Below are 24,973 nucleotides of genomic sequence, written 5' to 3'. Positions count from 1 at the left end.
AGATGTGGAATTGCGCCTCAACGCCAAAGAAGCTGAACTGGTAGCTGCACTGAGTGGAAAAAGAAGTACAGAAGGACAGCTTCAAGACCTGAGGAAGGACCTGGAGTCTGAGCGTGCTGACCACAAGATGGCAGAGAAACAAAAGCGTGACCTGGGGGAGGAGCTCGAGGCTCTGAAGACTGAGCGGGATGCTACGTTGGACTCTACTGCTACTGCTGCCCAGCAAGAGGTTTCTTAGATGAAGTTAGAGAAAAAGGTTACAAACCTAAAACAGACACTTGGGTCACAGAAGCAGTCCATTGAAAAGATGGCGGTAGAGTTAAAGCAGAATGAGGCTCAACGGAACAGTTATGCACAGGTGTCTCCACTACAGGAAAAAGTATTGGCCCGACCCAAGTGTCTGTATCCCACAGAAAATAATGCCGGTGAAGACAAGGGTACAGTGAGAGCTGGGGACACCGCTCAACTGCAAAATGAGATGACAAAGTTTGAACCGCCTGTGCAAGTTGTGCCCTCTATGGTATTGCCCTCTATGGGGCCGGCCCCAGTAGCTGCCTGCGTGCTCCGGCACAATGCATGATGCGCAATCACATTTTGCAAAGACAAGGATTTTGGCTTTTCTTGTGGGGACGGATCGCTGGCCACGTCACTGTGGCGGTTCAGCAAATGAGGGCGAACCAGCTGTGTGACGTCATGGCCATGCCCCCGCCGCGCGCTACCTGGAGCCCACCAGGTCACGCTGCTGCCGGGAAAGAGCGCCGAAAGGCACCCCGTCACGCGCACGGGCGCACTGGGGCCTACCAGCTGAGCTTAGGGACATGGAAGTACAGAATCAGTGGGCCCATTCAGAGACGGCTGATTGGTCTTACTTTAGTTTATACTTGGTCACAGATTCTGCATTGTGAAAAAGACAACTTTTGATAGCTTCAAAGTAAAAGCTTTCTTGGATAAGCTACGAAAAAGGCTAAAAGTTAAGTACAGGTTTTCACCTGGACTAGCCCTTTTAATGCAGAAACAGTAGTGAAGGCGGTAAAATTGCAAGAGGTACCATTTTCTCTGTCAGTGAGGGAGTTAAGAGTTATCCTGGTATTGTGCAAAATAAACAACCATCAAATCTGTTCAAACCATATGTTTCTCCAGCTGATTCTCCTTCCAACTTTTCAATTGCTTTTTTTTGGCAATAAAAGCTGTCACGTGGGAGTCCACAGGCCCAGTTATAGCAAGGATGATGACTTGTAAGAGTGATGGATTAAAAAATGGTGAGGACATTAATAACATTATGCAAGTTTTCTCAAACTGTGGGTTGAGATTTGACTTATGAGAGAGGGAAGAGGGTGGTCCCTGGCCATACAGCACTTTCAAAGAAATGTGGCTCTGCGGAAAATAAAATCTTGAATTGGCCATATCATCTTTTAATCTCAAACTTCTGAAGGGCTTAATCATGACGTATTTACATGAGACACCAATATAATAATAATAATACTAATACTACTAACAATAATAATACAGGGGGCTAGAGCTCTGCTTTAAAAGTGTAAATTGTGATTCTTGAGGATACAGTTGTGGGGATTTTAACCCGCATCGTATGTTGACTTCAAATATTTCTGACCTGTTTGTGCATACAGACTTTCCAAGTTAAACCAAGATGTTTGATAGCTTTGTGTTCTCTATTTTACCTTTTGAAAATGGAAAAAGAGAATTGACCTATGATCTGTGAAGCCATGTTAGGATATCACAGGGGAATGTAGTGAGGCAGATATAGAAGAGTCTTTTGGGAAGAGATGCACTCCAATGCAGAGAATCCCAAATGGTGATTTATTGAAGTAACATAGCTGTGATGTTTTTCAAGGTGAATACAAAGGTGTTCACATACCGTGTAGGTGACTGAATGAGAAAATTCAAATAACACAGAGTGAAAAAAGATTTAAAGATCTTGGCCTATATTTACTAAGTGGTACTTTTTTATAAGACACTTTGTGACTTGTTCACTTGGATGAGCAATCAGATATCTTCCACGACCAGATGCGGTGTTATGGAAGAAGACTGTGTAGTAAGTATGGCCCTGGGCATTGCAGGGGTGGTTTTTGTTATGGAATCCAGCTTAGAGACTTTGGGCCATAGTTACTAAGCAGTGTCACTCCATAAGACATCTGTCACCGGAGCCCAGGACTATTTCACGGGATAAAGCACCAGACAGGACACCAAGGTCAAATAAAAGTGTATTTATGTTGGCTAGATCCAGCAGACACAACACTATATCACGAAAAGAGCTATACTACCAATCCCTGGCCAATGCAGGGGAAATCCTAGCTGCTCTTGGTGCCCGGAGTCACAGCAATGACTTTTCCAGTGCAATTTTAACACCTGTGGGGGTTCGGAGTATGTAAGCATTGCTGGATGCAAGTCACCAAACTCTACTTTTAAATCTCCCACGGTAGAAGAGCACGCAGCCTCAATTTCGAGTTGCTCCAGCAAAACCTTAGAGAACCCCGCTTAGCTAATCCACACTCTAGAGTCGGCAACCACACCGAAACTGAAATTGGTGGCAAATTTTACATGTTTTCCATCTCCGTAGACAAAAAATGGAGAATGGGGCAGCAACCAATCACCGCACGGACGCTGTGTGGTGGGTCAATCACAAGACAAAGGCTCATCTGTGTTGGCCAATTGGAACATGGGTGTGATGGGGAGGCTGAGTCAAGGAGGGCGAGTTTGCGATCTCTGGAAGAGATAGGTGCCTCTCCGTCTAGGCAGACAATGGCTCTGCTTATCAGACCAACATCTCCCAGATAGAAGGACTGCCCATTCCCACCCTCCATTGTTCCCAATTTCCTTGCGAAACCAGCTGAGCTAAGATCCCTGGGTGTGCAGGCTGGGTAAGTAAATTACCAACCTAGCATGACCAGGGAACACATAATACAATGTTATACATCACTCCAACATTTCTAACACTATAGGAAGAATATACAGGGTCGCCCTGTATATTCATCCTGACGATAGGGCAATGGCCGGGCTTTGTCTTTATTATAAGAGCCACATTGTCCATATCATCACATCTCCCCTTTTAAGCTGAGATTTCTGGGGTAATAACCTGGCCAGGGTGAGCCCCAAGATCAATGCCAAGTGTGGCTCTCGGGGTCTGTACCGCCATCCCCCCCACACCAACTGATACAAGGCAGAAGGGCCTTGGTCGGTGCCAGTAGCTGCCCATCTACGTATGGTTTTAGGGTTCTCACCACCCCTACAACGGTCTGGCACTCTTGCTCAGCATTGGCAACCCCTCGACTAAGCTGTGTCCATATACTGGACGGGGATGACCCACAGTTGGTGAACTCCGAGACTGCGGGGAATGGGGATGCCGGAATCACCGTGGGTGGAGTTGGGGTCTTCAAACTGGACCCCACACTGCTTACTCGCAGGAATTTGAGGTGGACCTCCCAGGTCTGATAAGTTCTGCTTGGATGACCAGGTATTGGGTCTCTCACACAGAACTTTTCTGAATGTGTCGATATATATCTACAGAAATACGCCACCAGTGCCAAATGCTATTTGAAAGATACCCTTCAGGTTTTAAATATCCTATCGGAAGTACAGTGGCGGGAAGGTTTTAGATTGGTAACCTGTGACGTCACCTCACTATATACTTCAATCAGGCATGAGGATGGCTGTGAGGCGTTAGGGTGGCCCTAGAGAGGGATACAATGATCCCACAGGAACAGAAAAACTTTCTACTAGAGGGAATTGATTTTATTCTGAAACACAACCTCTTTTGGTTCGATGGGTCTATGTTTCTTCAGAGATGTGGGATGGCAATGGGGACCAGGTTCGCTCCGATTTACGCCAATATTTTCATGGCCCACTGGGAAGAAAATAATATCTGGGCAGGCAATCCCTTCGGAGCGAGCCTGGTCCTTTGGAAAAAATATATTGATGACATCATTTTCATTTGGCAGGGAAGCATTGAAGATCTAGAGCTTTTTTTGGTGCACATGAACAACAATTCAGTGAACCTCACTTTCACGACTGAGAGCAGTTCGAGTAGCATCAACTTCCTGGACCTAACGCTATATATAGAGGATAATATTTTAAAAACCAAAACGTATTTCAAGGAGGTTGATGCTAACAACTTTCTGTTAAGGGATAGCTGTCACCATCACAGATGGTTGAACAACATTCCCTACGGCCAATTCCGCCGTATTAGGCGTAACTGCACAGAGGTTAATGTCTTTAGCGAGCAGGCAAAGGTTCTGAGGACTAAGTTTGAGGAACGGAATTACGAATCAGAAGTGATTGATAGAGCCCTGCATAGAACTTTACAGTTAAGTAAAGAAGAACTTTTATTGTCTAAACCTAAGGAGGGTAGCACAAATTGGGTAGTGCCCTTAATTACAAGATATAATCGTGAAGCTCACAAGATAAGCAACATTTTAAAGAAACATTGGCACATTTTATGTAAGGATACACTACTAAAAGATTACCTACTGGAGGCTCCACGAGTAATTTAAAAAAAAACAGAAAACATCAAAAATCAATTGTCCCTAATGTGTATAGGAAAGAGATCAAAACTCAAACGAATAATTGGTTACCCAAACCGGTTGGATTTTATAATTGTTTTAATTGTAAAGCTTGCCAACATGCGTCAAAGGACAAAATAAATTTTAGCTCTAAGGTCACAAACGAGACTTTTACTACAAAACAATTTATTAATTGTAAGATGACGTTTGTTGTGTATCTACTTGAATGCCCATGTGGACTCCAGTATGTGGGCCGGACTACAAGAAGTTTACGGGTCCGCATACTGGAGCACATAGGGAACATTAGGAGAGGCCTGTTATCTCACAGTGTATCCATGCATTTTAAACAAAAACAGGGTGGAGACCCTAGGGGATTACTATACAGAGGATTAGAGTTGGTCACAGAAAACTGGAGGGTGGGCGTCAAAGGGAGACGTTCTGGATCTATAAGCTCAAAAGCCTTACACCCAATGGTTTAAATGTGGATCTGGATATTGCAGCTTTAATATAAGAAAATATGAGCTATGTCCATAGATCCTAGGAAAACTCATTTTTTCCCGCATTTTTTGTTTTATGTTAAATTTTCTTCATTTATATAAATATGAAAACTAAACTATTCTTTGTCTCTTTATTTTTTTCCTCATTTTTTCCCCCATATGACTTTTTATTCAATTTGCGAATAGAAATAAATCTATGTGAATTTAAATTTGTTTTTAGATTAAATTAATCTGATACAAAGTGTATAAAGAAATACTTTTTTAATTTTTTTTTTTAAATTTTAAATAAATGTGTATAATTTCATGTGAGAACTTATTGTAATATTAAGAGTTTTATTGCCCAATTTTTACAATTGGAGTGTGTAAAGTGACCTGTTGTTTGTGCCCTTAAAAATACTGTAAGTGGCCAAAGAATTACATTGATAAATATAGTAATGATGAATTTCATGGCATTTGTAACTTAACTTATTTTTAAACCTTTATTTTTAAATCCTTGTTTAATATCACTGTATAAGATCTAAAAAGAGTTATGCATGTTTTCTATATAGAGGTATAACCAGCCATATTGGGTAATGATATCCAGATAGACGGAGTGGCTAGACTCAATTTGAATTTCAAAGATGCGTTTGTGGGGACAGTCCCCTTTAATTATGCAATTAATTATCACTGAGGGTCTATATATACGGATGGGACCACAATTTAAGAGCCTGAGGAAGCCGTTTTCACGGCGAAACGCGTTGCTCCAACAGTAGCTGTTTTTGACCAGTTGAGGCTTCCGTAGCCAGTGAACACTCTGACAGCCACAGCTTGCTCCCAAGCAAAGGCGCATCATCTCCCTGCACTCCGGACGCGGAAGCTGAGCAGCCCTTGCGGCTAGAGAGTTCCACTGGCATACGGAGAAAAGCCTAAAGAAGATTATTTTATGTGAGTGCTATCTTTGTGTTTATCTGTGCGGCTGTTTAAATCTAATAAATATTCTGTTTAAAACTCTATACTGACACCGTGCCTCACTCAACCTCTGAACTGCTGAATCGGGGAGAATAAGAAGGACTGTCTAACCCCAAGCACCTGAGAGGGGAGTCCTGACTGCAGTTCTCATTGAAAGAACTTTTATTGGTGCCTTGATTTTGGTCTACATCCTGGAAGGGTTAAGCTGAACCCCACAGACCACTTTACCACATCTTTACTTACACAGGGCCGTGTAAGTATTTCGATATTACTACCAATACCACCACTACCCCTCCTCCTCCCCCTCCCCTTGAGACTATTTGGAGGATATATCAAAGATACCATTGTGTACCCATGCTTACACAGGGCCGTGTAAGTCTATTATTATTACCATCACCCATATCATCCCTTATGAGGAGGGTGATTATCACTAAGATCTACGAATATTTGCTAGTTTTTGTACCTGCAAGTATTAACCCCTTGCTCCCCTGTTTTTTATGTATCCTTGAGGGATTTGGATGATCCCTATACCGGGTTCAAGCAGAGGGGACCGAAGGATTTCTTTGGTGATTGTGTAGATAACCTTTTGGATTTATTATTATTATTATTATTATTATTATTATTATTATTATATTTTTATCATTCCTTCATTTCTATGTCGTGACTTGGGGTAAGTGCCTAGTGTTTTGTTCAGTACATACACGACAGCCAGGTCCAAGAGCTGAAACTCTAGAACCCCACCACATGACTCAGGGGCAACCAAGAGGGCTTGACATTTATTAATGAGCCTGGTTACCCCCTCACCATCACAAGTATCACAGTACTTTTAAATCTCCCTTGGTAGAAGAGCGCGCAGTCTCGTTTTTGGGCCACTCCGGCAAAACTTTGGAGAACCCTGCTTAGATAATCCATGCACCAGAGTCAGAGACCACAACGGTACTGAAATCGGCTGCAACTTTTATATGTTTCCCGTCTCCATAGACAAACATGGAGAATGGGACAGCGATCAATCACCATATGGAGGCTGCATGGTGGGCTAATCAAAAGACGAGAGCTCGTCTGTATTGGCCAATCAGAATGGGGGTGTGACGGGGAGTGACAGGGAGGCTGAGGCAAAGAGGGTTCGAATGACGAAACGGCCATTGAGAACAGCCTCCTGTTCTCAGTGCCGGCTCGCGATCTCTGGAGGAAATAGGTGCCTCTCCGTCTGGGCAGATAATGGCTCCGCTTATTGGAACAATGTCTCTCAGATAGGACTGCAGATGCCCACCCTCCATTGTTCCCAACTTCCTTGTGCCAGTAGCTGAGCCTGGATTCTTGGGTGTGCAGGCTGGTTAAGTGAATTACCAGCCTAGCCTGCCCAGGGAACACAGAATACAATGTTATATAGCAATCCAAAAATTTTAACCTAGTACAACCACTTAATACGTAACACAGTTGGCCACATGAGCCACGATAGGCTGAATATGTAGTGTAGCCCTGTATGTTCATCCAGACGATAGGGTATTGGCTGCACTTTACCTTTATTATAAGAGCCACATAGTCCATATTGTCACAACATCTTCCAGCACATCTTAGTAAATATAGTCCTGTTCTAATGAACGGACTGTTCTGTGGTGTCTTCTGGCATGGAAGTCACCTGATTTAGAGTTTAGACATAATGGGAAAAATAGTGGTGCCGTTAAAAGTTTAGTGATGCACCATTGATTTTCAGGAATTATTACCTAATTTAGGCCCAGATTCATAAAAGAATGCTAACCTTTAACATTCCCCAGCTCTCATTAATATGAATGGGTGGGGAGTCGTGCAGATTAACACTTTTTGGGGATCTGGGCCTTAGAGTTAGGTGCTAGTCTTTTAATATGATAATGACATTGCCTATTTGTAATTTTTACTCCTTTTGCTGCCATACTCTGTCTGTGCATAATAATTACAGATGTGTAACTTTGTACACCCCCTAAAAATTTGACTTTTGGGGAACTGACCTCAACCGAATCTAGGAGAATGAAGCGTTGCAGGACAGTGACCGAGGAAACAAGCTATCAGCAGGCAGGGAGAAAAAATAAAAATCACATAGAACCCTGCTTCTCTGGGGTATTGGTCTATTCTCAAGAATATCAAGCATTGCCATGTATAGTCTACGCATCAATAGCACGCTAATTACATCAATGGCTCCAGAAAATGTATGTAGCAAATGCTGTGTTCTTCTCGTCCTTAAATGCGCATAATTAACATAAGAACAGTGGTTAATCAAACTGTATGAGGATGATTCTATCTGTGCCGAAGTGACCAATCGGGATGTTTTCGTCACACATGGAATCAGCACCTAAACTGAATGTCAATACAAGATAGGTGCTATTAAACATGTGTATACACATTTTGAGCTCATTTAAATACATTAGCAATACACACCTCCACTCTGCCTGACAATTCTTTATGTTAATGAGTCCCACGCAAACTATCTTTTGCACCTTTTTTTGGCCAAATCTAAAATCGTCCCCAAGTTGTGTAATATAGCGTAAAACTGCTTAGTAAATATAGCTCTGTATGGCTAATTCACTTGAACTGGGATGTACAGTAAGTTGTCTTCCAGCATGGCAGGTGTTTTACGGAGTAGCACTTTTTAGTAAATATAGGCCTTCGTGTTCTGTTGTAAATATGGAATCAAGTAATACCAGTGTATCCCACTAGAGCTGTCTACATCAATAATAAGATGCTCTGCAGTGTTTTCAGACCCTTTAGAAGGATGTAGAACTTGTGATCCTATTGACTTTCGTATTACGCTTGCACATTATGAGTAGAACTACAACTCCCAGCATCCCCTTTTAGTAATTCAGCAATCCGGACATTCTTCTAGAGAAAATCATGAAGAAGAATCCTTAACAAATAAACGGCATGAGAAATGTGAACAGGAAGTATGATTCATTATGAAGGTAGTGTAAGATAGAAGGTCACTGGATCAAGGTTACATGGTTACATTTATTTCTGTGCTTTATCATGTATGATGTATTTGTTGTTTTCAGCTGATTTAACCCCTTTGATTCTTGGTGAGCCCAAATTGCATTAAAGAACAATAAACTTCTAGCCCATCGAACGGGCTTGTCTTGAGATCCTATAAAAGCCATAAGAGGCTCCCAAACCAATCACTGAGTATCATTGACCTGAAACAAAGAATGCTTTCTCATTTCAGACTTTGCAATATGTTTCCATTTCTCTGTGCCTATCATTCTTTTTACCTTGGTTCCCCTTGATTGATTGACAGAAAAATTTCCCAGGAGTTGTCTTCTGGAATAGCCTCATGTGGGATCAGCAGGCTCACCCCTGAAAAATAACAAGTCGAAGCTTAGAGCTGAAATCAGGGAGAATTGTTCAGATGTCAATAAAATAATTGTGTTTTAGGTATTGAGACACTTTTTAGCATTTAACTTATTTTTACATTGTAACATTGAAGTTGAAGCCAGTCCATCAGGTTCATAATTTAGTTTATACGAAAAATGAAATACTTGTGTGTATTTCTGTCACAAAAGATGCATAAGCATGCATAGAATTGATATATTTTTAGTAAAATTAAATGACAAATAATTTATGAGCCGTGTATGCAATTCAGTAAATCTGTGTCCGTGGATATTCTAGTCAGTCAAAAACTTGGGGATCATATTTCTTTTACGTAATGCAGATCTTTGAGGTTTAGACGTTTCTACCAGGTCAGACGTGATATTTTTTGATGTACAAAAGGAGAAAAAATTATGGTAAAACACCTACACGCTACAAGAAACAAGTCTAAACCAATGTGGCTAAACAAACAGGTAAGGGAAGAAATAGAAAAGAAGAGGCAGGCAATTTAGATTCTTAAAATAAGAAGGGGCAGAGGCATCAAATCAGAATTATGAGGCATGTCACAAAAGTTGCAAAAGGGCAGTTCAATTAGCAAAAATGGATAATGAAAAACGGATTGCAATAGAAATTAAGATCAACCCTAAAAAGTAATTTATGTAACTTTAAACAACAAACATAGAAAAGCAAATATAGGACCCTTTCAGTGTGAGATGGGCAGGCAAAATATTAGAGATAAGGAAAAAGCAGAGGTATTAAACAAATTTTTTGCCTCTGAGTTTACCAGGGAAGAATCAATTGCAATAGTAGTGCCGCAGGAGGAAGCCACAACCTGTAAACTAACGAACAATTGATTAACTGAGGAAGAAGTTCATAAGCGACTTGAAAATTTTTAAGTAAATAAGGCACCTGGCCCCGATGGCATACATCCAAGAGTTCTCAAGGAGTTAAGTTCAGTAATAGCCAAACCATTACATTTAATATTCAAGGACTCCATTTCCACAGGTTCAGTACCACATGATTGGCGTAAAGCAGATGTGGTACCTATATTTAAAAAGGGAGCTAGATCACAACCGGGGAATTACAGACCTGTAAGCCTGGCATCAATAGTTAGTGGGGAAGCTACTTGAAGGTTTAGTATGGGATAATATTCAGGAATACCTAATGGAAAACAAAATTATTAGTAATAGTCAGCATGGATTTATGATAGATAGGTCATGCCAAACTAACCTGATTAGTTTCTTTGAGGAGGTAAGTAGGAATTTAGACCAGGGTAATGCAGTTGATATGGTCTACTTAGATTTTGCAAAGGCTTTTGATACGGTTCCACACAAGAGGTTAGAGTACATAATAAAGCCAATTGGAAAAATATTTGCACCTGGATTAAAAACTGGTTGAAGGATAGACAACAGAGAGTTGTCATAAATGGAACTTTTTCCGGTTGAGCTTAACTTGTAATTGGAGTACCTCAAGGATCGCTACTGGGACCCCCCAAACTTGTTTATTAAATACCTTGAGGGTGGCATAGAGAGCAACATTTCCATCTTTACTGATAACACTAAATTGTGTAAGGTGTAGAACCAGAGCAGGATCTAATTTCTCTCCAGAAGGACTTGGAGAGACTGGAAACTTGGGCAGGTAAATGGCAGATGAGGTTTAGTACAGATAAATGTAAGGTTATGCATTTGGGAAACAAGATTAAACAGGCAATTTACAAATTAAATGGGGATAATTTAGGAGAACCATTTATGGAGAAGGATTAAGGAGTGCTTATAGATACAGTAGCAGTCTTAGTAATAGTGCCCAAAGTCATGCAGTAGCTGCAGAGGCAAACAAGATCTTATCTTGCGTTAAATGGGGAATGGATAGAAGGGAAGTAAACATAATTATTCCCCATTATAAAGCATTAGTAATACCACACCTTTAATATGGATTATGATTTTGGGCACCACTCCATAAATAAGACATTATGGAACTAGAAAAAGTGCATAGAAGAGCCACCAAATTAATCAAGGGGATGAATAATCTGATTTATGAGGAGATGCTAGCTATATTAGATTTGTTTACATTAGAAAAGAGGCATCTAAGAGCAGATATGTTAACTATATACAAATATATTCAGGACAATACAAGGAGGTTTCAAAATAACTATTCATCCCAATGGCAGTACAAAGGACACAGGGTATCCCTGAAGGTTGGAGGAAAGGAGATTTCACAAGCAACAAAGGAAAGGGTTCTTTACAGGAAGTGCAGTTAAAATGTAGAATCATTACTCATGGAGACTGTGATGACAGATACAATATATATGTTCAAAAAAAGGATGGACATCTTTTTAGAAAGGAAAGGTATACAGGGATATACTAAATAAGTACAAATGGAAAGGATATTGATCCAGGGAGTAATCTAATTGCCAATATTTGGAGTCAAGAAGGAATTTATTTTTCCCCTCATGAGATATCATTAGATGATATTTCACTGGGGTTTTTTGTTTGGTGTCCTCTGGATCAATATACTGTAAGTACAAATATAGGATAAATGATCTGCCGTCTACATTTTGCATAGGGTGAACTTGATGGACATATTTCTTTTTTCAACCTCCTCTAATATGTAACTACTTTGGAACTACTAGAGTTTGTAATATGTTTGAAGGAGAAAATTACAGCAAAATAGCTTATTGCATAAACACTCAGAGGTGCCTGTTCAAAATATCCTAGCATCTATGGTATTTAGCACAAGCCCCTGAAGGAGTATCTTAGTGGGAATCCTAGTGCCAGCACTTGGGAAAGTTACTCTAGTTTTCTGTGCCTTAGACATTAAACATTAGGTTATAAGCTCTTTGGAGGCAAGGACTGTACCTGCAACACTCTTTGTACAGTACTGTACATGTCAGCACTATAGAATACTATTAGTGGTAGTAGTACAGTATATATTATGATTAGAGGCAAATACAGTTTACAGTTAAATAATGTCTATTCACTAGAATGGAAATAATAGGAACTATAATGAGTGATAATATGGAGAGATATCAATTCACTCACAGTCTTCTGTGCCTTTGTACAGTAAGTAATATCAGTATAATGTTGGCTATAGTTCTGTGGGGCTATTATTACATTTTTTTTATCCAAGTTTCTCATTTAGGAAACCATTTACTACAAATCTCAAGATGCTTTTAAATGAGGTCAGCATGAACATGTTAACTCATATTTACTAAGCAGTTTTCTGCCATAAGACAACTTTCAGCGCTGGATGACACGTTACTGTCCATTCAAGTCAATGGACTGTATAGGCATCTTCTAGCACCACTAATGTAGTTCTCTTATGGCAGAAGACGGCTTAGTAAATAAATGTTTGGTCCAATTATCCCCATTCAAACAGAAGTAACCTACAAAGCTGTGAGCATGGAAATACAAACCATTGTTGCATAAAGAACAGGACGCATGCGCCATAACAATCCCTGCTTATGGATTCATAAAACTTGCCATCTCTCTGTGAAGTAAATCTGTGTTTTTCATCTTGTGGATAAGAATTCTAAACCGGGCCCACTTCTCCTTAAATGTATCTCCATTCTTATGATAACGGCTCTATTTCTGCCTGTGTGCTGATAGCTATAAAAAGAACCTTGAAGCACTGTCAAGGAATATACTGTATATCTTGGTTTATATCTTTGTGTTGGGAGTCTTTAATATCACAACAAAACTTGCTTTTTCTAACTATTTGTGGTTCATTTATTTGCTATCGCTGGACCTGCAATGGTTTGCAGGAATGTTGAGAATGTATATCTCAGTGACAATATAATTATTTATCTTCTAGTATCAATTAACGGTTTATGCCCCTACAGTATTTAATACATCGTGAAGCAGTCCTTCCCATGCTGAAGAAAATTCTAATCCAATTCGTGTCAAAGGAGACTAACTCTTTCCCAGCACGGGGAAGATGTCTTCACGGTATAATTAATATCCTTAGCGGAACAATAGGAGGAGCTAGGGAGGAGTTTCCCTGTGCAATTATTATAATTGAATATATAAAATTCTGCATTTAGGCCATCATTTTTCTCTCTTTATTCTGTCACACACAAAAAATCCTAAATGTAAATCAGATCTGAGTTCTGGAGCATAGAAGTTGGGGACAATTCTGTTTGAATGGTAGGAGAGAATGACCCCTGGGAGATATTCCACATCATTGAATAATCAACATAAATTGTACAAAGTAAAGCACAATAGAATATAAAATATTATAAAAAAATAAAGGAGGCTATGCATCAATGGCCCCTATTTAATATGCTAAAAAGCGGTTCTTCCCTTGTTTGTGAACGTTTCAGCTCCATATAAATCTTCCTGAGCAAGACGAAGGTGACTTCACAGCATAGACCCAAAGTCTCATGGCTGTATTCCATCAATTCATTCCTTTGATGAATCTGGTGTAGTTCTGTGTGGAGCTGTCAGCACATACTCAGCCCCTGTAATACATAAGCTAGCAATGTGCATGTGTGAAGTATATACTGCCTCCTCCTGCATGTGCCATGCTATCTCCAGGCATAGATTTATTTCCTTGCTGCTTCCAACTCTGAGAAGAATTTGAAATTAGCCAGGAAATGACTGCATGCAGCTTCACACTCAGCCAAGCGCAAGGCCGAATATTATGTAGATATGGGGACTGAAAGTGCGGTGTCCTAGACTCCAGAAGAAACTGCCACTTTTCCCCGGGTGTATCATGCCACAAGGCAACTTTGATTAACTCAAACACCTGTCACCGACTGCTTTTTATTTGATCTGGCAGCTGAACAAAATTATCGTGTTTTCCATTCAATAACTTTGCAAAAAAAAACAAACATATTCGGCAACCTCTTGTTTTTTATTTTTTTTATTATTCGATCTTGGTTTTCAAATAAGCCTTGGAATTGCAACAAAATGCCTTCTTTGATACTTTTGTGGCCCAAAGGAATTAATTACAGAAACTCAAGACATAACATTCCTCCCAGGCTTCCTCTGTATTCATAAATTCCATATGTACCATTTGTGGGAGACTCACAGGTTTATGCTAGTCCCCCAGCTGAAAAACTAAACCAAGAAAATTGGGAGCATTTGGATTTTTGTTTAATTGTATAAATTTGGTACAGGTCTTTGCTTCAGTTTGGCATGTAGAAAAATGTAGTGGGAGTGGCAGGAAAAAGGAAGTTTGGCAAATCCAAAATAGCTTTAGAATCAGACACATTTAACCCCAAAATACATTATCTCTATTGGATATAAGAAGAAAAGGATAAAAGAGAACCCTTCTGGGAACAGCGCAGGGACTGGTATGAGCGGGATTCTTATGATGCCGTATGGAAATGTTGACATTTAAGAGATTAACAAGAATTCTCATGTAACAGCACTGCACGCCCTCTCCATGGCTGAATCTTTCTGTCTCTCTAAAGTGTCTGTCCTTTGTCAACCTGTCTTTAACCTTTATTCAATATGCCATGAAGCTGTCTGCCCTGTGCAGGAGAAGAGTGAATCAAATGAATGGGACCAACGTCTTCTCCAGCAGAAGTAAGATGACTTCAAAGCATATTGACCTCTGACTTTCATCCCCATTTCTGCTGCGTGCAGAAGCACTTATAGAAGACCTGGGACCTCCAGCACCAATATGGCTAGAATAACTTTGCACTGTCCCAAGACTCTGGCAATGAAGGGGTTTACATCTCTAATTATTTTTATGCACATAAATGGGTTGCTATTTGTCTTTAGGTTTCCTGTCCATAGACAACATCCTTTAAGCATGTCTCCTATTCAACATAAAACACCAGAACAAGTCTATCAGTTTCCATCCTGACACCGCTCTGATTGTGCCAGGATACATCACAGCAAACCATCCAAATTGCCTTGCCATTATTTTTTGGAAGTTGCAGCATAATAGATGCTGTTTTTATTGTGTGAATCATTATGACAAAGTATAGCAGTTCGCCGTCTTAAAATGGTCATTTGAAACTTTCAATCCTGTAACTTGAGAATCTCAAAAGTAGCCCCATTCCATCCAGTGAGCTAGTTCTGCACAGTGTAGAAGAGGCTTGATAACAATAGGTGAGCTTCAATTACCCTGACTGGTTGAGGCTGAAGACGGGCCACTCTTGTAGTTAAAGGGTTAAAACTAGATCACTTATTTTGAAATGTCATTTCATTGGTTCTCTGGGAATGTTTGAGAACATGATATCCTGTTTAGGATTTACTGTCCTTATCTCAGTCTTCTTTATTCCCCATTCCATCAACTTGATTCTTTAAATTAGAGGATATATACCACACACACACACACACACACACACACACACACACACACACACACACACACACACACACACACACACACACACACACACACACACACACACACACACACACACACACACACACACACACACACACACACACACACAATCATCTTATCATTACGGTGGAGAAAGCAAAACTCTTTTCAAACTTCAAAATTGAAATAAAAAGCATCAAATGCCAATATTTAACCCATTCAAAATATTGTTGACATTAGATTGCTCAGCTCCTACATGGAACTGTATCTTTAAACCAATTCCATTTGACATGTAGACTCCCCTTCAATATGCTGTAAAGCTGTTTGCTCTGCTCAATTTAAGTCTCCACCAGCATGGAGAAGATGGCTTCACAGCATATTGAATAAGGGACAATCTTTACACCTTTCTCTAATGGTCAAAATACCATTCAAAAGTACTGTGTCTGGTTGCCTTATATAATCTAACATCTCCATGAGTTCACAGCCCTCCATCTTCAGAGCATGAATCTGTTCACGGACGGTTTATCATGTTTCCTTGCCTCTTTTATTATATACTATTTGAAAATACCCGGCGTTTCTCGGGAATTCTAAGAAACCCACCTTATCTCTCCCTACCTCCTCTCACACCCTACCCTCTTCTCTCTCTCCCTCTCTTCTCCCCTCATAACTCTCCTTCCCCTCATCTCTCCTTTCCATCACTTTCCTTTAATACCTTATGATGTCCCCAATTCTTTTCACCTTTCTCTCCTTCTCCAGCACTCTTACTTTCTCCTCACGTGCCAACTAACTGTCTTTGTTTCTTCATCTGCTTTCTGTGTAAACTTTATAGCTATCTTACTCTCCTTATCTGCCACCAGGCTATGTGCATTATGATGTTACCAGTATGATGTCAAGTACCAGATACATAGCCTACCTGGTACAACACCCAGTGGCTGACTTGCTTGACAAATTGTAATACTGTAACTCATAGAATTAAAAATAAAATGTATCCAATTGTATCCAAACAGATACAAACCTGCTCCATGATCTCAGGAACCATCATGCAAAATTTGATGACGATATGGTGTCCAGGTGCATAGCGAACACACAAACAATTTTCCAAAATATATAATAGATACATCAGTGCAGGCGTTAAATATGCTGAAAATGTATCATATCTCTGCTTTCCTCCTAATAAAAAAGTTACCTCACCCCAATTTAAGTCAACGGAAGATGAAGCAATCTCCTTCATTTCTCTCCTGTACCCCCTTTCCAGGATCTTTCACATTGGCCAGTGTGATGATAAATCCTCCCTTCCAGGATTTTGGTTGTAACCCACGCACCTGTTTAGCTGCTTGGCAGGTGAAAATTTCCAACCACTGGTCTGAAATGAGTGCTGTCATTTTCAGTAAATGTTACACGTCTGTCTCCTGCCTGTGCTCCGCTCCTCGCCGCCCACTTTGCATCCTACGTTCATGAAAATGACACTGTTTTGGCTCCCCAGGGGGACTAAAATTGTCTAACTATTGTGTAGCATAAATGTCTGTTCTTTAGGTTTTCATACTTTAAGCTGCTGCTGTCTTCTTCCCATGAACAAGAGCTCGGTACAGCTTGAAGCCTTCTCATCTTTTCTTTACTTTTAACATACTTTTTTTTGACACCTGCACAAAATAAAACCTGCCCGATCTATCTCCCTGCGGGGCACTCATTGTTGCTGCCGAATGTACAGAATATCACTGCGACATAGACAAAATACAATGCTTTTTCCGAAGTGAAGCAGAATTCGCATATGTGCCTAGGACAACACTGTAGAAGATGATGGGCCATATTTACTAAGCAGTGCTACTCCATCAGAAACGTTCCAGCCTGGTTTAGTAAAGATGGCTCCTTACAGCCCATTAGAGTGAATAGGCTGTATGGTGTCTTCCAGCATTCCAGCATGGCAGTAGCTAATAGAGGAGCACTATTTAATAAATATGGTCTTTGTGCTGTCAAATGGAAAGCAACTGCGGGGAGGAGGCTCTATGCATGATAAGTGGCTAAAAGTCCAGATAGAAATCTAATAAGATGCCTAGAAAGGCATTTTTATCCTGCACCTCTTGCATTAAAGAGTGAGGACACCAGTGAACGTCAATAAAATGGCACCACTTTAGCTCTGCCTTTACCCGAATAGGGTGACGGCGGAATTGTTAGAGGCAGGTCTTAGAAGCGGGTTATGGATCCCTTTTAGGGAGGTGGAGGTTCTCCTCTGTAGAAGGACTTTGAAATCACTGAATAGGCACATGGGAGTAGCGCGGGCAAATTTAGAAAAGGACATGGGGCTGGCAGAATAGCAGGACCGTTTCTCTCCCCCCATTACCAGGGATGAGAGCTTTTCCGTTGGGGCTGGTCCCAAAGAAGGACCCGGGTTTATGCCATTGCATACATCAAGGGCCCATACCCTGAGGGGTTGTCAGTGAATGATGGGATTTACAAAGAATTTTGTGGCTGAACGGACAACATGAGCATGGTGGCAGCCTTGAGCGGGCAATCAGCATCATCTCCGGTTGAGATCTGGCTTCTGAGGTTGCTGGTCCTAAAGTGCCTAGATCATAATATATGGTTCAAGGCTAATCACGTCCCAGTTTTGTATAACAAGATGGCGGTTACCTTTTCTCGTTTCCAATGCACTGTGTTATGAGAGTGGGTCCTGGGAGTGGCTGCGATGGGTGAACCATGCCCGCAACAGCTGTCGCAGTAAGCAGTTCAGGAGTGATGGAGCTGCTGAGGCCCTGGGTACGTGGTCAGCATACATCGGGGCTTGGGAAGAATGGCAGGCCTGGTTAAGTGCAGACGGGGAGGAACTGAAAAGGCCTGAGGGCGTAATGATAGAAGCAACCAGGGATAACATTTTAAGATTCCTGGTAAAGAAATGGGACTTGGGAGGATCAGCCTCAATGATAGCAGAATTTTTAGCAGACGTCTCCTTCTTAAAGTTGAAGAGAGACAGGGACTTTACTTGGGATTTCGTGAAACATAGAGTAGTGACAGGTTGGAAAGAGGGGGCTAAATCAAAGGCGTATAATTTTTCCTGACCTTCTTCGGGGGCCATGTGTATTAGTGAGATAGTGAACACCTCAGAGAAAGGTGGTGGTGGTGGTGGGGGGGGGAGGTAAATGTGGATGTGGAATGGAATGCAGGGTCTGTGGGTTTAGAAGATCTAAAACAGACCAGGCAGGAAAAGGACAATGGGGTACCCAAAGTGGGGGGGGGGGTTGGTAAGAGGACAGTGTGATTTGTCCTGTACGGCAGGTGAGGGAGTGTGGGCACAATCGTGGTGCTCCTTCCTTTTGATTCATGAAGATGGGATAGCAGTATCCTGTTTCCAGTTTAAAAGGTTTCTGAAGAGATGTGCAGAGCTGGTCCGTTTTGGTGACTTGATAATTAAGTCCTGTTCTTTTAGAATTGGGGCAGCATCTGAAGCTGCTAAGTTAGGCCTAAGGGAGGCAGTTATTAATAAGTTGGACAGGTGGTCATTGGGGCGTTTTAAGTGTTATCTTAGGCCCTGTGTAAACGGTTAAAAGAGTTCAGTGGTATATTTTATTATTTGTTTTTTCAGGTCAAGCCCCTCTGGAAGTCTGGCTCGAGCTGGGATTCCTATGTTCACTGGGCAGGGAAGCGAGCTGTGCATAGGACAGGTGGAAGGCAGTTGGGGATATTGGCAGACTTGGCCAAGATTTTTTGGGTGGGCAGTAGGGGGGGATGTATTGGGACCAACTGCTTCCCAAGTTATTGCGTAAGGAAATGGGTATAATTTTGCTGCATGTGGGGGGGAACGATTTGGCATTGGTCCAATCGATAGATTTAATAAGGAGTATGCGGCGGGACATAGGGCAGATAGTGACAAGATGTGATGATAGTCTGGTTAGATGTGTCTCCTAGGTTGAGCTGGCGTGGGGCCAGAAATGACGCTGCAGTAGACAGATCTAGGATGAAGATAAATAAGGCTATCACAGCATTCGTGCTGGATTTATGGAGAATGGCAGTAAGGCATGAGGACATGGCAGATATCTGGAACAATATCCTTATTTTAGCATGGCAAGGCACGCTAGAAAAGGCAGTGAGACTAGTGGTAGCTCGCAAGGCCAGTTTACGGCCTGTTAAATGACCCTGCTGGTGCAGGTGTATTGTTACTCTGGGAAGGGGAGTCAGTCAGTATTGGCTCCTGGAGGGAGGTCGCAGACCTCAAAGTATTTCAGTTGGGGAAGGTGGTACTATTCCAGACTGAGTGGCTGGAATGGTGGTGACCTTCCAGATGGGCTCGGTTGGTGTGGTGGTTACTTTCTGATTGGGGCTATGTGCATTCAGGCTAAGGGACTGAATGTCTAGCTTAGCACGAGCTAAGCGTATCCCTCGAGCGCCAGTAGATGTGAGTGGAACAATCTGGCTGGGTCCCTTTTTTTTTTTTGTATAGTATTTTTTATTGAAAGCCTTGCATTACACATATTTGTCAACATTTGTTAAGATCATAAATGGTCAATATTTCTTTGGTCATACCATGTCATTTTCCATTTACAGGTTTGTATCACTCGTCTTTTTATTTTATATAAAGTTAAACTATTAAACTTTGGTCAAAACATTTTTCCACTTACACATATCTTGTGTAAGATATTGTAGTACATCTCTTGGTATGTACAGTACATGAGGAGAGAAGTTAAGTGATCTCTCAAATGCCACATGACATCTTCCATATTTTGGCTGGGTCCCTTGTTGGGAATAAATATGAGATATTTATCTGTTGCAATAAATAAAGCTGTGGCCATTCATTTCTCCCCAAAAAATGTATGGTGTGTCTATTGTGAATGGGAGAGGGGTCCAGTTTGATGCATGGGTAAATCATGAGATGTACAATAGGTGGAGTTAGGGAGGAGTTACATGATGCACAGATTATAATGGGATGTATCATATTCTGTGTGTACAATAGGAGGTGTTAGGGAGGAGTTACATTATGCACAGATTATATCATATTTTGTATCTGCCTTTCTGCAAGTTCATCTCTCTGATTTATGCATTAAAATATTTAATGGGTCTGAGATAGCTTAAACCTCCTGATTTACTTGCACGTCACTTTTTGTTGCGTTGATTTTGCAAAAAAATAAAAAAGCGCGCAAGCATTTCCTCACATGATACATGGACTATACGGTCGCCATGCTTATAAATGGTAATGATTCTTAATGAGCTGCCTTTAATTTGATTCTGCAGTGGTACAGTACATTTGGCATACTATGATGACTGACTTTTATAATAACTTTGTATTTATAAGTATTCAGAAATGAGGCAGAGGAAGAAACGACCAAATCTAAACTAGGGCTACGGGTTCACATCATCCTGAAGCTGGTTGTCGGTAATACTTGGTCTTGAGTTCTACACTTGAAAGCTCACTACCTATTATTGTCTGTAATTTGAGAGGGGATGTTTTAAATAACATTGACAGACCATATTTTCTCACTGCTTGTCTAAAAGTGTCATGGGGCTTCTTTAAAGTACTACGGGTCTTATTGTCCTTTTTTATTGCATTTTGAACCACTGATTGTATGTGTTGCATAATAGACATTGTGGATACAATGTAAACCTAATGCTTATTTAACGTGGTGAGGTAAACAGGACTGATAATTCATTAAGCTGCACATCATAATTCAGGGCTGAAAGAGTAAATGTAATGATTTCAAAATTTATTTCTTGCAATCAATTAGTGCTTAGATTGATACATTCTGTGGCATACAGTCGTTATTTGTTAAAGAATTATTATTTTGTAATCTTATATCTAATTTTAGTTAAAACAAACCAATGTTTGGGTATTCTAAAGAAGTACAGCAGGGCCCCGCTTTTCGGCGCTCTGCTTTTCGCCGATCCGGCAGTGCCGAGAAGGGGGCCGCCATGTCGCCGCCGCCATGTCTGCGCATGCGCAGAACAGGCCGACCAGGGGTTGCGCATGCGCGGAATGGAGGGGTTTCCTTCTGTCGCGCATGCGCAGAACGGCGCATTGCCGGTCTGCGCATGCGAACCTAACAAAATTCGCCAGTTTTTTCGCTTTACGGCGGGTCCTCAGAACGGAACCCGCCGTATTAGTGGGGCGCTGTATTCATTGGCGTTAGAATTCCGACAATGGCTCAGTCTTCAGGCATTGTTACAACCTGTGAGCTATTATGGTGTGATAACATAGATCCCAAATAAATCTCTAATCGAGTGCTCAACTTCCTTCTGTGAGTAATAGTTTTCTGTAATATGTTCCTGACTTTTGCATATATCATTTATATTCTGTTTTTCTTTTCATTTAATCATTTTTTTTTTGCTTATTTGATTATACAGAGAGAGAGAGCATACACTGCAGCACTGTTCTAAAGTCACATTGCAGAGCATATAATACTACGGTCAAGTAAAATGTTTAACCATTTTGCTGCAAGAGAACAGGTGAAGAAGATTACACAACAGGTTCACTACAGGTCATTAGCCATTAGCAATTGCTAAGCATTCAAAATAGTAAAACTCTTGGGGGCGTATTCACTAAGCAGTGATAGAATCAGTGCATTGCCGATCGACTTTGCAGTGTTTTATCGCGCTATAAAACATGTGGGTCAAAACGGTATTCACTAAGAAAAAATTGTATTTTTATAAAGTTAGGTAAAAAAATGCAGGATTGAACGACTTGTTTTTTCTTTTTTTTTCTAAGTGTTATCTTCCTATAAATCCTATCGATCGGCAACTGATTGTTGAAACTGCAGCCTGGAAGAAGCTGCATGGAGACACCGCGTCTCCATGCATGGCTCTTACAGGTGATCATACAGTTAAAATATTCATTTTAATACAAGTGTGCGGGAGCAGCAGGTCTCCTGAGTTGAACCGCATTGATTTCAGCCTCGGGGACCACCTACTTCCCAAGATACAGGCCCCGGTATGGGGTGCCGGTATCACCGCCATTTTTAAATCCTCCGTGTCACGTGACTGTGGGATTTAAATACTGCAGGAGATATCGGCACCCCATAACGGGGCCTGTAACTTGTAAAGTAAGGGTTCTCCAAGGCTGAAATCAATGAGGTTCAGCTCAGGAGACCCCCTGCTCCTGCACACTAGTGTTAAAAAATAAAATAAAAATATTTCATTACCGTAGCAGCTAGCCGATAAGGCAATGAAGGGGTTAATTTATTTCTTTATAAAAGGTTTTACCAGGAAGTAATACATTGAGAGTTACCTCACGTTTTCAAGTATGTCCTGGGCATAGAGATAAGATGACAAATAATACATGGTTACAAATACAGATACATAAGTGAACAGGGTATACATTATCTACAAGACATACTGTAGCATGCACAGTTAGAGATAATATATTATAGGCGTATGTAACAGTTACAAACCAGATTAAAATGTAAGACAGCTTTAGTTTTGAAAGAACTTAGACTGGTGGCGGCTGTGAGAGTCTCTGGTAGATTGTTCCAGTTTTGGGGTGCACGGTAAGAGAAGGAGGAGTGGCCGGATACTTTGTTGAGCCTTGGGACCATGAACAGCCTTTTGGAGTTAGATCTCAGATGATAAGTGCTACATGTGGTAGGGGTGAGGAGCTTGCTCAGATAGCTGGGTAGCATACCCAGAAAGTATTTGAAGGCAAGACAGGAAAGATTAACTTTGCGCCTGGATTCAAGTGATGACCAATCTAGTTCTTTGAGCATTTCGCAGTGATGTGTTTTGTAGTTGAATTGGAGAACAAAATGGCATATTGAATAATGAGGGTGTCAAGTTTGCTAAGGTGGGTTTGGGGTGCCGAGCCGTATACTATGTCCCCATAGTCGATAATTGGCATTAGCATCTGCTGTGCGATACGCTTTCTGACCAGCAGACTTTTGGAGGATTTGTTCCTTAAAGTACACCTAGTTTGGCATAGGTTTTTGATGTCAGGGTATCAATGTGCATCCCGAATATTAAATGGGAGTCAAACCATATGCCCAAGTATATAAAACTATTAACAGGAGTTAGGGTGTTGTTACCGTTGATTCTGATCTGGAGTTCAGTTATTGGAAGCTTTAGAAATTTAGCCTTGGTCCCAAATACAATTGTTACAGTCTTCTCTGTGTTTTAAACAGTTTGTATTAGGAAATCCAATTTTCAAGTCTCAAAAAGTCAGATTGAAGTATGTATTCAAGGTCGGAGAAGCTATGGCTCTGTGCATATAAGATTGTGTCATCTGCATACTGTACATGTGTATTGAGCTCCATTATAAGTTGTAGGAAGATCATTGATGAACACTAAGAAGCGTATTGGCCACAGAACAGCGCCTTGCGGGACACCACAGGTGATATCCAAGGGGTTGGAGTTAGAGCCTGAGATGGACACATGTTGGTATCTACTTGATAGGTAGGAATGAAACCAGTTTAAAGCATGCTTCTCTATTCCAGCGCACTCACTGGAGTTTGTTAAGCAGGATAGCATGATCAACAGTATCAAAAGCCATTGAAAAATCTAAGAATATTGCACCAGTGAGTTGCCCCAGTTCCATTCTACACTGCATTTCATTTCAAACTTTTAGCAGGGTAGTTATCGTGTTTGGGGCGAAAGACAGATTGGAATTGACTAGGGAAATTTGTTTTGGTATAGTAATCACTTACTTGGAAGTGGACACATTTTTCAATGATTTTGAATAGTATTGGGAGAAGAGAGATTGGCCTGTAGTTTGAGACAGTGTTTTTGAACACACTTATGAAGATTGGGACAACTCTGGCGGTTTTCCAGGTTTTAGGGATATGGCCTGTAGACAGAAAAGAGTTGACTATGGAAGCAATTGGTTTGGCAATGGCTGGGGCACCAAGTCTTAGGAACTTGAATTGCAATAAGTCAGGTCCACATTGGCTGCTTAGTTTTAATTTGAGGAATGCTTGTGTAATCTCCTCTTTGGATACTGGGACAAATTTAAAATTGTGAGCAGTGTAGGGAGATGTTGGGGCTAGAGGGGTACTCACAGAATGAGGCACAGTAGCTGGTTTATTAGGGGCACAGGGAGTGAGTAAAGGGGGCACTTGGCTCAGGTTGGGTGGTTAGGCCTACCTGGAAGGTTGCGAGACCAGTTAACCCCTTCATTGCCATAGCGGTGGTAACCAATATGTATCCCCAACACCCCTCCCCACACACCCTAACACATACAGTACAGTAATGGGTAAAATTACTATTATTCAGATATGGATAATAGTGCATTTGCCCATTAAAAATCAAACTGGCAATAATAAAGTAAATAAAAATTCTACTTACCACTTCTAGGATTAAGCCGTCCTCGTCTTCCTCTCTGTTCTCTGTGGGCAGCAACATAACAATAAAAGACAAACTAATTGCCACTAACCCCTAAATCACTTTAGCGGTTAGTAACCACTATAGTAATTAAGGGGTAAACCTCCCTCCTCT

The 24,973-nt window shown here is 41.0% G+C and overlaps 1 protein-coding gene across 3 annotated transcripts in view; it reads right to left on the bottom strand.

Annotated features, from left to right (window-relative positions):
• The window catches only part of UNC5D (unc-5 netrin receptor D), a 472,283-nt gene that overhangs the window by 57,875 nt on the left and 389,435 nt on the right, over positions 1 to 24,973 (bottom strand). For all 3 annotated transcript variants that reach the window (XM_075601397.1, XM_075601395.1, XM_075601396.1), the window contains one exon: positions 9,196 to 9,280. In XM_075601397.1, coding sequence (XP_075457512.1) covers positions 9,196 to 9,280 — 85 coding nt within the window. The remainder of the gene's footprint in view (positions 1 to 9,195; positions 9,281 to 24,973) is intronic.

This window comes from Ascaphus truei, chromosome 5 (assembly GCF_040206685.1).
Source record: "Ascaphus truei isolate aAscTru1 chromosome 5, aAscTru1.hap1, whole genome shotgun sequence".
Lineage (NCBI taxonomy): Eukaryota > Metazoa > Chordata > Amphibia > Anura > Ascaphidae > Ascaphus > Ascaphus truei.
Note: the sequence above shows the minus strand (reverse complement) of the source record. Positions and strands in the feature narration are given on the sequence as shown.